The sequence below is a fragment of the Euprymna scolopes genome, chromosome 30 (genome assembly GCF_053919585.1).
Source record: "Euprymna scolopes isolate OS-2025 chromosome 30, ASM5391958v1, whole genome shotgun sequence".
Lineage (NCBI taxonomy): Eukaryota > Metazoa > Mollusca > Cephalopoda > Sepiida > Sepiolidae > Euprymna > Euprymna scolopes.
The window spans coordinates 101781547-101796784 of NC_136511.1; the positions used below are offsets into that span (position 1 = coordinate 101781547).

At 31.7% G+C, this 15238-nt stretch overlaps 1 protein-coding gene across 2 annotated transcripts in view; it reads left to right on the forward strand.

Moving 5' to 3' along the window:
- The window catches only part of LOC145254916 (uncharacterized), a 96424-nt gene extending 81609 nt beyond the window's left edge, over positions 1-14815 (forward strand). For both annotated transcript variants that reach the window (XM_080113878.1, XM_080113879.1), the window contains exons 4-8: positions 910-1001; positions 2471-2750; positions 5768-5880; positions 10967-11072; positions 14400-14815. In XM_080113878.1, coding sequence (XP_079970004.1) covers positions 910-1001; positions 2471-2750; positions 5768-5880; positions 10967-11072; positions 14400-14581 — 773 coding nt within the window. In that variant the 3' untranslated portion in view covers positions 14582-14815. The remainder of the gene's footprint in view (positions 1-909; positions 1002-2470; positions 2751-5767; positions 5881-10966; positions 11073-14399) is intronic.
- The last annotated feature ends 423 nt before the right edge of the window (positions 14816-15238 follow it).

Here is a 15238-nt window from a genome sequence, read left to right on the forward strand (position 1 = left end):
TAGTGATGAATTTTAAATAAAACTGTTACAAAAATAGGTCAATTAAATTGCAAATGAATCAACACCAAATATTAATTTATTTTGAACTGCTTAACAGTTATTAGGCATTCAAATAGCAATCTTTGAGTCTTGTCGCTAATGTATATACAGTATATAATACAAAGTATTATGTTGTATTGATTTTAAATAACGGTAACTCATTTTGATGATGTCAACTGGCCACCTCGTTTGTGCAAATTAATCCCATTAGATTATTTTCTTTGGAGTTATGTAAAGTCCCATGTCTATACTGATAAACCAGACACAAAAGATCACTTGAAAGACAATGTTTGATGCATTATTGCTGAAATGCAGCCTAATTTAATGTGTAGAGTTGTAAAAATTGGATCTCTTATATGCGTAAAATTGTATTTAAATTATAAATGCCAAAAATATTTGTATAATAAACATTTTTTTTTTAATTTTAATTTAGAGTTTTCCACCTTTAAAAAAAAAAAAAAAAAAAGCCTTTTTATATTGGTTTTGCTGTTAGTTTAGTTTAAAATTGATAAATATTTATCCGTTTATAATTGGTATCAATGATGGAAAATTAACTTTGGAACAACTAAGAAAAAAATAACAAAAGAATCGTTTTTGGTAAAATATTTGGAAAATGAGGTACAAATTTTTCCAGTACCCCAAAAGTTCCAATTCCTAATTTCAATTAATTGTCACAACACGATTTCTAAAACAATCCCCAAATTTTTTAAAACTTATCTTTCATGAACGATAGAAGATAGATTCCGTATTTATAAAAACTGTTAAAATTTGTTTGTTTGAAAAATGTACATTTTTGTATTTAACTACAGACTAACAGGAATTGTATAAATTCAAACATTTTTCTGATTTTTCTTTTCTTTTTTTCTGCAGATTTTTCAATAAATTCTACTGTGAAGTTGGCCAGCAAAAATGCTGCCGTTTTCTTTGGTTTGGTAACCAGTGCCTTTGAAGGAGTCGGAACGGTATGATTTGAATTTCATTTTCGATCCTCTACTCTCAGACAAGAAATTTATACATATTACACATTTTTTTTATCTACTGGGTCACCATTTATCAAGATCTAAAGGCAATTCGAGGATAAGATTTAAAGAGATTGCTAGTTGAGCAATGATCGCCACCATGAGAAAACCAAAAATAGTAGGTGGGCAGATTACTTAAAAGGATTTAATTATTCAAGAGACTGGCTTAACTAGTATTTATTTACATTAGTGCTAAAGACGACCATGCTGTAGTAGGGAAGCAGACTCATGGTATCGTGTTTCGTAGATGGAATGTTTTAATGGATAGAAAGAAATGGATAGATTTTTATTTGTTGAATTTTATGAATCCTTTTTATTTGAATTTTAAACTCAGAAAATTCAAATTAAGTTTAACTGCTTCAGTTATTATTTTGTTTTTTTTAATTTAAATTCTTAATAATTATGATCACTAATTTATCATTCAATTTATTCTTTAATGTATTTTTTTATAAACTGCTTTGTAATTTCTGGGACTTGTTTCCTTTTTAGTTTGTTAATTTACTTGTTTCCTTTTCGTAAAATGCTTCAGCAATTTTCGGGACTAACTTTTTTTCTTTTTTTTTTTTTTTTTTTTTTCACTTTGTCACTTCACTCCATCCATCCATAGCTATGAGCCCCTGGAGATGCTTATGTAGCGAGGAGTTCTTTTTATCAGGGTGATGGTGCTGGCCTCATGCCCAACCTTCCCAGAAGGTACATACAGCACCTAGCCTTCCCAAATGGTCACCCATCTGGTACTGGCCAGGCTCAACATTGCTTAACTTCAGTGATCTAGCGAGAACCGGTGTGTCAACGTGATTGTGCCGTACTTCGGTCACTTCACTGTGCTACTTGATTCAGCTCAGTTTTGTTTTTCTCTCCAAAATTCTGTTCTGGAGGTTTCCTTCTCTTAAATGAGTTGTCATCCAAGACTGATGAAACCCATTTACCTCAAACCCCATTTTTCATCCACCAGACAACTTGCCTTCAATCTCAAATTTTTCTCTCACTTCATTCAGTCACTTAACAATATTGCTTTGCTTTGTCTTTTTTCTCTCTGATTTCTTCCCTTGTTTTCACCCCTCTCGTCTTTAAGTATAATGCTAGAAGTCGGATTTTTTTTCTAGACAGTAAAATTTTTATTAAAGCTGCATTTAAATTTCTGCATGTTTGTACAGTTTGGAAAACTGCATTTGACATCAATTTTGCTCATCCAGTAGAACTCAAAATCTGCTGATTAAATAGATGTATTTTGTTGGAAATGTATTTAAAAAAATCTCTAAAAGTGTCTTTGCCAGTTGCACTTAGATTTTAAAAATTATTTCTGTTTCTAAACATATTGAATGGAAGCATCTTCAAGTTATCTCTTTTTTTGTTGTTTCTTTGCTAAAGGTGTTTATTTTTATTTTTTATTTATTTTTTTTTTTTTTTAGATAATTCCAATTGAGACAAGTATGGATGGAAACCGACACAATTTTCCGAAATTCCTCCATTTTGCAATTGCTGTTGTCAGCTTTTTATTGGTTGTTCTTGGCTTGACCGGTTATTTGCGTTTTGGTAATGATGTTAACCAGATGATCAACTTGTCTATAATCCATGGAGGAATCTATGCAGATTTGCTCAATGTTTGTCTCTTGATCGCCGTCATTTGTACCTACCCACTAATGGCTCATCCGATTCTAGAAATGCTAGAAAATATTATATTCGCCACAGGTAAGAAATGCTAAAAAGTATCCCTACTTCTCTTCTAGATGAGAAAATATATTTCTTCCTCGGGTAAGAAATGCTTGAAAATATATATTTTTTAAACAAACATTTCTGGAATATTAGATTTGAAAATACAAAAAATGGCACAGGGTACTCATTTGCCAGTTTACCGATGTTGGGTAGACAAATGGATGCTCGATACCATTTAAAATATTTTATCAAAAATTCTTTATATGTAGATGAGTGATAATGGTCACCATAGAAACAAGGCTGTTATACTTATTGCAAACATTTCTGCTCCTTCAACTTTAACAGATTCAATAATTAAAATGAATAATTTATAAAAATTATTTAATATTGGAGAATCAAATGAGTATTTCAGTAGCAATACTAGACCATCTTATTTTGTTTTTACATCCAAGAAACTTAAAGTGAGCATTATTGAAAAGAGCATAAAAAACAAAGAAATATTATCTTTATTTTTTTTAAATCGGTTCATTAGAACTGGAGTTATGACGATTCAAAATATCAAGATATGCATGGTTCACTGGACACTTTGTCTTTAGTCAGTTCTATCCAAATGCGTATAAACTTGTGATGGTAGGAAATTTCTACAATTTCTAGTATTAATCATCTTTAAAAAGTTGTATGCTTAGATCTTTTTAAGATATGATGAAATTCTGAACACATTATCACAACATCATGAAGGTTCAGATGCTGTATTTACGACCATCTCACTTAATAAATTGCAAACAAATTAGCATATTAGTTTTATTTTAACAGCTTTAAAAAAAAAAGCTAACAAATGATAGGTGAGAGATTACCATTTGTTATAATTACACTGAAAAATTTAAGATGACGACTGGAAAATCCAAGGTGGGAACCACGACGCAGTCCATAGAAATTAACAAAATATGGCTTGTAGCATATCAAATTAAAAACATTTTGCACAGATTGCAATTACGTTTTCAAGCATATTAAACTATGCCCCATCATTAAAAATTGCAGTACTGTATTTTCCACTAACCCTAAGTCCCAGTAGCAAACCGTCGATTGTACAAACCATCTTAACACATGATCATCTAAAAACAAATCGCACAAGATTTATTTCCTATAGAAGTAAAATTGGTTAACTATCCTAAAACGTTACAATAATCCTAATATTTAAGATTATTTTACTTTTTTTTTTTCATTTCTGCCAAATTTTTCAGTGTTCATATGTAATTGACTAAAAAAGGGAAGAATCACATATTATAGGGGTGGTTTAGGTGTTAATCTACAAAAATACTAAAAAGAAATCTTGCAATATATTCTATTTCAAACAGTCCTAGTATTATATTTCAGTTTCTTGTACATAAAATACAATTCAACTTTGAGTTGACAATTTTCTGGTTTTCATATCCATCTTTAAGTTATTTCACTGTGCAAAAGTTCCACCAGTTAATATTTGAAGTTCGAAAACTACTCGAATGCAAGATTTCCTCTGCAACAAAATAACAAATATTAATAAAGAAAAACATATTTGAAACGTTATAATTAGATATTGTTTCAATATTTTCAGAGCACATCAGTAGATATCTGAAATAAATTAAAAAATACATATTGGGGAGGAGGGGGGATTATATTAACAAAAATATTTTTCTCAAAAAAATATTTAACAAAATCCATCAAAAAAAAAAAACAACCATAAGTTGATTTAAAAAATTTTTTTTTTTTTTTTTTGCAATTTAAGTTTTCTGATACAGTCCTTGATAAAAAGAAAAATAAAGCACCAGCACTCATTGTTGGTCATTATTTATTTATACAAAGAATTTATTTGTGCATTTATTTGAGGCAGTTACTCAATATCCTGCATCATGGGACCATCAGTGTAATCCCTCTGTGGGCAGGTCATGCACATGGGCAAGAAGATGTGCACCATCCCTAAGTCCCAGTGGTTACATTTTAACTTCGTCTAGTGATGGACCCCTCAGAATGTAACCAGACACTCACTGGTCACTAGAAATTACCACTCTGGTACTCAGAGTGCATAAAATGTGCATGGCTCTAAGTCTGTGTAGCAATACCTTTAACATGTTGACTGGCCGCCTGGTGCTCTGTGATGGCTAATATGTGCTTCTCTCAAATGCAGCAAGGGTACGAAGTTTCAGGGTAGATCTGAAATCAACTGGGTTAATCTCAACTCAACAGAAATCAATAATTAATGAAAACATCGGAAATCATTTTTAACAAAAATAATTATTTGCATAAAATAATTTCAGATACAGTTTGTGCAAAGAAAACGTAAATGATTTGAGTTTTCTCTCGGATTTAAGAATAAACTAATGTATGGGATGCAGAATTTTCAGCATAGTTTGATTTTCACTGCATACTCCATTGTTGTAAACTAGTTTGAATGTACAGACATTTTGTTCTCAATTTTTTTACAAGAAGGCACACAAAAAATCAGATATTATTGGCACTTGCCATTATTTCTATCAATGCTTGCATAAAGTTTTTAATCAATTCTCTTCAAATATTATGAAAAAAGAAATAAATATATTGGCCATTAAATACCATTTGAACAAAGTTTCTATCTTGATTTAATTTTAACTGAAAAGATGCCAGTGTTACTTCAAATTCCATGGTAAAGAAAATTGTTTTTTGATTGGCTAAAAAAAATATGAAACTTCATGGATTGGTAGAATTTCCATATCAAGTGTTTATATGAACAGATGACAACTGTGTAGTTCCAAAAAGTCATCAGGTATGTATTGTTGACATGTTTCATTGTTAATAGTTGGATTTAAACAGCAATTTCTTAGACTATGCAAATCACAACAAAAATATTAAAATACTATTTTAATGAGAAATTTGTGAATTCAGTTATAAGTTTCATTTTGCTGGATGTAGGAGAAATCTACTAATTACTGATTAAAAGATTGTCAGATTAAGTAGCTGTATTTGCCTTGTCCAATGCTGAACAGTATGTTTTCTGGTATTGCTACTTTCAATTTGGGTGTTGTATTTATTTTTATTTGCAGGTAACAAGTCGAATAAAAATATTGATGAGGATCCAGAACAAGATACAACATCGCTTTTAAATTCACTTCCCAATAGCTTTCACCTGCCTATTTCAAAATCACCCACATACAAGGTATGAATATTTGATCTACCATTTGTTTCACCTTAACATTTGCCGCATGCTTCATACATGAAACAATAAATTTAATTTTGGAATCTTTCATCCCAATTTTTATACATAATGTAACAACTGAAGTAAGCTTCCTTATATTTCATCTTGTTTAAAAATTATTGATGAGGATAAGAATTACTTGCAAAAGGTTTTACTCCACTAGCGCTTTGTATCTAATTCATTTAAATCCATGACATTGTTTTATGGTGGACATGAGTATTCTAGCATGCTAGTCTCAGACATGCCAACCACTTTTATTGAATTAATTCTCTTTAAATCCAAATTACCAAAATAACTTATGATTTGTTTACAAAATGAGTATCCAGCTATAAGAAGAAATGTGTGTATTTGTATAATATATACTACATAAGCAGAAATTTCCAAAGTTTTCGAACATGGGGAGGGGGCATGTTACTGTTTTTTTTTGTTTTGTTTTTTTAGAGCTATATAATCCAAAATAAAACAAAATTGACATGGATGTGTTTTATATTAACTTTGCTTTTTAGTCAAATTGATTCTCGAAAACCTCATTCTTTTAATCATTATCTGAACAAAAAGAAAAGCCACTACACTAGTTTCATACATTTTTAATTTTTTTTAATTTTTTCATGAATATTTTTACATTTTCTATAAAGGCTCCACGAGCCAGATTAAAGACTTTTGTGGGCTGGATCTGACCTGCGGGCCACAGTTTGGAAACCTTTGGTCTAAATAATCCTTGCACAAAATATCTATCTCTTGTTTGGTGGATTATCCCCTGTTTTGGTTGATGTCATTTACTGTGCACAGTTATTGCCTCTTATTTTAATGGTCAACATCTTTCATCAAGAGAGAAAAAAAATATATAAGTGGTTCATAACATTTGTATCTTTTTTTTTTTCTTTTTTTTTCTGCACTTGATAAAGCTTGCAAAATAGTGGATTAAACGTTCAATTTTTAAATCTTTCACCTTTCCATTTTCATTTAATAAGCTGTATATAAAAAAATGTTTTTTATAAAGTTGAATTAACTTGAAATAGAATGTTCTGAGTTTTCCATTAATGCAAGAAATGGGTCCAACTATTCATTTAGGTATAAAGTTTATAAAGTTGAATTAAGAAATTAATGTAGTTTGCCTAGCAATGTATGTAAAGGTAATTTCTAGAAGGCATGCATGACGTGTAATGGATCAACATAAACTGAAACAAATGAAGACGTATATTGGTGGAATAAACTATACAGATTCACCTTTTATTAATACAATATGTATATTTCCGCCTCTTTAACTAGTAAGTTTATTAACAGTGGAGCACTGTCTGTTGAAATGATAATGTCAGTCAGGTGGCTTGAATGCAAGATTGCAACATTTAGTTGCTCGATCACTGTAATTTTTTTTTTTTTTTTTTTTTACATAGGCATCACCATTTATCAAGGCCAAGAGGCCACTCGAGGATAAGGGTTAAAAGTGTATAGTAGAAATTGGACAATATAGTAATCATTAGTAATGGAAATTCGGTAAATTTATTAACAAATGGGACGGCTCATTAAGAACTTGTTTACGTTAGACTTGAAGACAACCATATTGTAGTCAGCTGTTTTCGTATAATGTTTATGCCTTTTTAAATGCTTAATTTCAATTGAATATTGTTGTGGTTGATGATGGTTCTTTGAGTTGTTCCTTGCTAATGAAGACAGAGATGGCTTCATTGCGAGGTTTGAATCGCATGACCAGTGGCAATTATAACTTTCTGCACTGATTATTGTGGAAGGATGAAACACTAGTGTTGTAGGTATTAAAAGTGTGTGTGTGTGTGTGTATATATATATATATATATATATATTATACTTTTTACATTGCATTGTATTCTTACTTGAGTCAGTATGGTCAGATTGAAGTTCTGTATTCTGTAATATTTCGGAAAAAATTTCCCTCCTCATATGTGTTCGCCTTTAGTTCAAACATGTATACAGAAGCTAGGATGTTCTGATTTTACCCCTTTTGCATTTATTCATTTATTTATTCATATATTTCAAAAATATATTTATATTTAAAATGATTATTATAGAAGTTAACATTGCATTTGAATCTCTTTCTAAAAATTTTTCTCAGAATAAACATCCAATTGTTCTTGTGCAAGGGAAATAATTCAATATTAATAAACGAGTTATTGTCTCCCTTATAAATTTGAATAATTAGAAACAAGAAAATTGAATATAAATAATTGCCTTTTAATTATTAGAACTCTTAACCACTGGTCATCAAAAAAGAAGCTTTATTTAAAAGGTGTCTGATTTGTTCTAAACTGATTTATGTTTTTGCTGTGTACAATCTAGAAATTATGTCCGTTTTTTTGTTCTCGGAGTACAAATTATTTTTTTAAATTTACTTTTTTATTATTGACGTTTCATCCCAAACAAGGCATAGGGCCACTTAGTCGTGATGGGCTACTATTTTGGACCACATTTTCAGGGATATTATTTATGGAGTTGGGCAGCAACATTTGAATTTCTGCATGTCAGTATATTCAGGGAAGCAGGTGCCCAGGAGAGAATTCCCAAGTGCAGTAGTCCAAGGGAAAAAGCTCCAGAGGAGAAGACTTTATGACATCTAGGAATCTCTACAGTGTAGTCGTGGGATTTTGCTGCTTGTAAGGTTTGTCGGTATTGTTGTCGAGGGGGTACTAGTGCTCAGAGTTCGTCAGAGCACTTGCCATTGAAATACTTGTAAAACAGATGCAAGGATGCCATGCTTCGGTGATGGGACAGAGATTGGAGTTTAGTTGATAATTCAGGACCTATTAGATTGGTGACTCCTTTTTTTTTTTTTCCTTTTTTGTTTTAACTCTGTCCAGGAGCGAGAGGCTAGTGGCATATGCATCAGCCCAGATGTGGCAACAATACTCCATGCATGGGCGAACCATAGCCTTGTAGAGATACCAGATACTCTCAGATGCGAGTAGTCTCCTAGCATGGTAGAGAGCCCACCTTCCTCATAGCAGCCTTGGCAATTGCCTCAACATATTTGTCCGAATTCATGTTGCCTGTGAATGTTAATCCTAGGAGTACTTTATTATTTTAAAAAATGTGCATTAAGTTATATCTTTTTCCTTTCAAAATAAGATTCTTTAAAATTTTCAATGACCAAAAGTAAATTCATGATATCTTCACTTTTAAACATTTTAAATAGAAACTTAGAAGGATTTGAACGTGCAACAGTAGAAATGGTATTAATTTTAAAAATAACAAGATATTTTGAAAGTGTGAAATTTTTTTTAATATAACTGCTTTGAAAATTGGTGCATTCAAACAAGTTTAGTACCGTGAAGTAAAAATTTAAATTCTCTGAAACAATTTCAATGTTCAAATGCTTTCTTTGTATTGTGAGTCCTCGAAAGTTTATTTCGATAATGGAAAATTGAGTGGTAAACAGTTACTACTGTAACATTGCCGTTACAAACAAACATAACATTGCCGTTACAAACAAACACAGGAAAAAAATAAATAAAAATTTGGGTCAGCATTTTTTTCTTTTTTAACAAAAATTTTTTTATTACCCTTACTCTCCCATTTCAGCACCACTTAAAAAGTCTATCACTGCCACAGCCTAGAGCAGGTTTCTTCTTCCTTCAGCCACAGCTGGCCCATTCTCAGCCTCAACGTTACACATCCATTTTCTTTGACCTGCACTTTGACTTCTGACCACGTGGTGCATTTTTCTCCTTTTTTCCTTTTTCTTCTGGCACACATTTCCTAATTTGCATAGGCACGTTTTTTGGCTGCTGCTGTGACTTCACAAACCAGCCATCCTTCACTGCTGCTATTTTTCCACGTGCTCAAATGCACTTTATTATAATACATCTGCCATAGCTGCATTTCATTAAGGAATCTTTCCCATGTATTTCAAATTTCAATAAATTAAAAAAATCAAATTTAGCTCTATACAACGTTCTGACCCAATAAAATAGTGTTTTTTTTTGGGGGGGGGGGTAATTAATCAAAATTGTCCAAAATCAGTTTGACAAAACAAAGACACTAAATTTGTTGACTAGTGATTTAATAAAAATATGAACAACATTCTTGAAAACTTTAACAGTACAGTTTCTCAGCTTATAATGATAGATCATAAGGATTTTAATGATGAAAGGTTTACAAAATAAAATTTATTAAGCCAATATATTACAATTTGTCTATATAATTTGAAACTAATTTTTTTATAGAATTTCTGAGACGTTTTTCACTTGATTTTTGTTTCAAATTTTTGTATGAATAAAAATGTGATTGATCAGAATCAAACAGCTAAACTTTGGAATTTCCTTCCTCTTTCCTTCTTACCAAACTGTACTAACATCCGAAAATTCTATTGTTGGCATTGGTTTTCCCAATATTTTTCTAGTCAGTCTAAGTAAAAAAAAAAAAAAAAAAGGTTTAGTTAATTAATAAAATATATTTTGGCATAGCAATATTCAAATAAGTTAACTTAATGAGTTAATTGAGCTGTGGGTATTTTTGAAGGCTGATAGCAAAATATAGAAAAAATCGGAGTGGTCAAATGAAAAACATAAAAAAAATTTTTGAGGCATTAATCTTTGACACTTGCTGTTAATAGATAATTGTGATTTAATACCTCAAATGTTGTCGGGTTTTTTTTTTTTTTTTTTTTTTTTGCATGGAGATTCCACCATCCTCATACGGTGTTAGTTTGTCTCTCCCATAAGTACCTGATATCTTTCTAAAAAGAATACTAACGAGAAAAGTTTTGGGTAAACAAATGGTAACAATAATTACCTGACTCAATAACATAAAGCGCCTGGTATTCCCAAATGGTCACCCATTTGATATTGGCCATGTTCAACATCACTTAACTTTGGTGATTTAACGAGAACCGGTGTGTCAACATGATTATACAATAATTTGGTTACAAAATTAAAAATAAATTTTTAATCAATTTTTTTTTTTATTTTAATTTGAAAACTTTTTTTTTTTTTTTTTAAATTTTTGTTTTGAATTTTTTTGGACATTTGATCACGTATGCAAAATTTCATTCTTCTTTCCCATTTTTGTGTTTCAGATTGTTCCGTGGAAACAAAACCTTGTCAGACTTTCAGTCGTTTTGAGTTCATTGGGATTCGCCATTTTGTTTCAACATAATTTTGCTCACCTGACGGCAATTTTAGGTAAGCAACATTTTTATTTATTTTTTGGGGTACTTGTACAGATAAAGGTAGATGAAAATCGCATTCTAATAAAAAAACTCTTTGAGAGACAGATCTGATCAAAAGTTTTGTAATGCCATAAAAAATACCAATAGCAAACCACCATTATTTTCCCTGTACTATATTAATTACTATATTAATATATATTTTGAACTATTTTAAAGTAAAAAAATGATTTTAAATTTTTTTTTATTTTTTTTATTTTTTATTTTTGTGTTTGTGTGCATGAGTTTGTTTACTATGAATGCTATAAAATTGACTGAAACGTATGGCAAAGATTAGTTTCACATCCCCTCAATTAGGACAGGCAAATTTAGTCTGATTAAATATAAACCTCTTATTAATAATACTTTATGCATAATACATTATAAATTTAAAAAAATTTTCTCTTTTTAGTTTTGAAACTAAAAAATTTGTAAACACAACTATAATTCTAGGAGATAATGCATGGCACTTTAAATATTGCTATATTCTCTTTAGTTTCGTATGCCCTCAATTAGGAAGATGATCAATGGGCAAATTTAGTCTGATTAAATATAAGCCTCTCATTAATAATACTTTATAAACATATTTGAAAATATTTTTACCAGTTTTCTACCTTTAGTTTTTATTATAGAAGATTAAACATGGCACCTTAAACATTAATGCATTTTTGTGAGACTAAGAACATACTTCAGCCTTCTCTCCTGAAACATCCGAATTATATCTTTTTATGGATCATATAACTTCTCTTTCCATTTATTTTCACCAGCTTTCATCCTCTTTAATCCAGAAAAAAAAATATCTCTGGAACTGTTTGCTTTTTTAAATTTTTTTTTATTAACTGTCTCTGAGTTGATTGGTGTTCGTGCACTATTTATTGAAGTGAGTGTGTGTGTGTGTGTGAGAACACTTCTCAACCTATATACTCAACAAATTTTTAATCTACAGACCTGAAATTTAGTATATAGGTTATTCAGACATGTAGAAAACTTTTGATACTTCTGCAGTTTCAAACCAGTTTTTTCATGAGTTTTGCTCAACAACACCAGATGAACAACTGAAACTGCCGGATTGTACCAAGTGAGCAAAGAGATGCAAGCGAGCGAGCAAACAGTAAAAATTGGAAGAAAGGAAAGGAAAGAGTTTAAAAAGAAAATAAAAAAGGGCAAAGTATTATTGCACTTTTTCAAGCAGCAAGTCTTATGAAAACGATAGAAAATAAATAATTCCAGGCTGGAATGTAGTTGTAACTCTCCAGAAACGGTCCTCACGTTTTGTCAGGAAAATCGGCTGCTGGCAATAAAGAGGTGTAAAACATGTTGTGGAAAATGCATCTTGAAACAACGAAGCGTAACCAACGATTTTGATTGGAAGTGCAATAACGGCCAATGCAGACACTAGACCTTCTTGTGTCATGCCAACTTTTTTCCAGAGGTCCCATCTCTGGCTAACTATAACTTTATATATTTGAGGGCGTACAAAATGGCTACACACAAAAACCTACGGCGAAAGTGCACTCTCGAGTCGGATCACACTTGCACCGACTGGAAAAACATCTTGAGGGATATTTACCAAGACTATTTCCTTAGGAATCCCTGGCAGATCAGTGACTCGGGGCACACAGTCGAAGTTGACGGGTCCATTTTTAATTGATAGAAACATAATGTCAGGAGGGTCGTCGAACTGCTCTGGGTTTTCGGAGAATACGACCCTGCTGAGGAAGGTTTTCTTATCTTAGTCCCAGACTGTAAATCAGAAACTCTCCTTCTCATTAAAAAATTCATACTACCAGGGATCACGATAGTCTCTGATTACTGGAAAGCGAACTGCAAAGTAGTATCCAAAGGGTACGAACATCTTACAGTTAATCACAACCTTAAGTTCGTGAACCCTATGACTAGGACTACCATAAACTATGTGGAGAGGATGTGGAAGGAGGCGGAACAACAAAATAAGAGTGTGGAACCAAGCGCAATCTGCTTAAGTTATTTTAGTGAATTTATGTGGAGGCAAAAATTTGGAAAGAATCCTTTTGTCTCTATCATAAAGCATATATCATAAAGCAGAAAGCTATCCGGTTCAGGAACTTCCTTCTACATTCTCTAACAACCTTTCTTAGCCTACTCTGCTGTCGGCGGCTGCTTTCCTTCAACCAGTAGAAAATACTATCCTTAAAGAAATAGCCTATCCTCAGGAAACCACAAGTTGCCCAAAAAAGCCTAACCCTAACCCACAATAAATGAAAAGCACTTACAACCAAATTTAAAAAAAAAGCATGAAAAAAAAAACTATTTCCAAGAAAAATGCATTAAAAAACTGCCTTCATCGGCTGTTCCAAACTTTTTTTTGATATAAAGAAGAAAAAAAATTTTCAAATGCCAAAAAAAGTACACCTGTTTTATTGAAAAAAAAAAAAAAAAAATTACGAAAAATGTTTATATCCCTCCACTCTCAAAAAATGTGTAAATACTTTTTCATTAATTTAAAGAATACAGTAGCAAAATAACTTACACAAACAAAACAAAAAAATATATTTGTTCACCAATTCAAAGAAATAAAACTATTATTCCCCCCCCCAAAAAAAAACAGTTGCCATAACAAAAATAAATAAAACAATAAAAAAATTTTAAATTATTACGGTAGGTTTTTTTTTTTTTATTGACTTCAGTTCGCTTGGTATAATCTGGCGGTTTCCATCATCTGCCGGGTGTTGCCAAGTGAGACTCATGGAAAAACGTGCTTTGAACTGCAGAAGTACCAAACTTTTTAATGTTTTCATCCAGGAAAAAGGATTTCTAACAAGTCAAAATTGAAAAATTTGTATATGGGAGTCAGCAGATTTTTCTGTTTGCTAACTGTTTCATGATTACGCATACATGAATGGTTCACATTAAAGATTCCTTATGTTAAGTATAAGTTGGTTTGAAAACATTTTTTAAAAAGCATGTCATTATCATACTTGGCTCGCCGTCTTTAAATTTTGGTTTCGATCTCGGCGCAAGTATTTTTTTTTTATTTTTTTTTTTTTTTTGCTTACAAGAAGTGGACTGTTTAGAAAAAATATAATACTCACTTGTATGTCTTAGTTTCTGTGTGAATTAAAATGTAATATTTATGCATATTTTATGACCGGGCAATGCCAGGTGGCCTGATAGTGTGTGTGTGTATCATGATCCTTCTCTTCAAAATTATTGTTTCCCTCAATTGATTTTGTTTAAAAAATATTTCTCATAAAAACCCCTGAACTTTTTTGTTTATCACCAAGGACTGGAATTAAACTGTAACCTTTCGTCTCTCGTTCTGCAGGTTCCATTGGCGGTACATTGTTGCTGTTTATCTTACCGTGCTTATTTCAGCTGAAGTTGTGTTGGAGCCAGATCTCTGCGTGGACAGTTTGCAAAAATATCCTCATAATCATTCTTGGTACAATAGGTAGCATCTCCAGCCTCTACAACATTTTACGTGACATGTCACTTCATAAGATTTGAACACAGTGAGAAGAAACAATTTCTTTTGTGTTTTTTTTCTTTTTCACTACATTTAAGACTAAAAAAATAAAATAATAAAAAAAAACATTGTAAACAACCATCACTCACTCCCCCAGAGCTCTATAATGCTAAAGTCTAGTTTCACAGAAGTGAAGTGTAAGCTGGGTTTTTTTTTGTTGTTTGTTTGTTGTTTTTGTTTTCTTTTATCTTCATTTTACCCATATTAAAACAAAACCTCTCTAATAAAAGGGGGAAGAAAAAGCATATACCATGTACCTCTGTTTAATTTGCCTTACCCAGTTCCCCAAAGGCAAGTTTTAAATTGCGTAGTGCAGCAGTCTCACATGTTTCTAGCATGTGGTGAGACTTCTTGTGTGTTTCTGCATGCAGCAACGTCTCTCGTATGCCGCGTGATGTTTCTCGCACATGTTAGGATGTGACGAAGTGTCTGGAGTAAGTAAGTTTGCAGCAATGTGCCGTGTGTGATCGTGCGCTGAGCAACGTACCTCCCTCTTTTCCAGATATAGAGATACGGTGACATACCTTCTTCTCTTCCAAGTTGTAGAGGTGCGACAAGATGCCTCCCTTTCTTCTGAGATGTTAGGATATGGTATCATGCTTCCCTGCATTCCAGGTGTAGAGGTGCAGCATTATCCC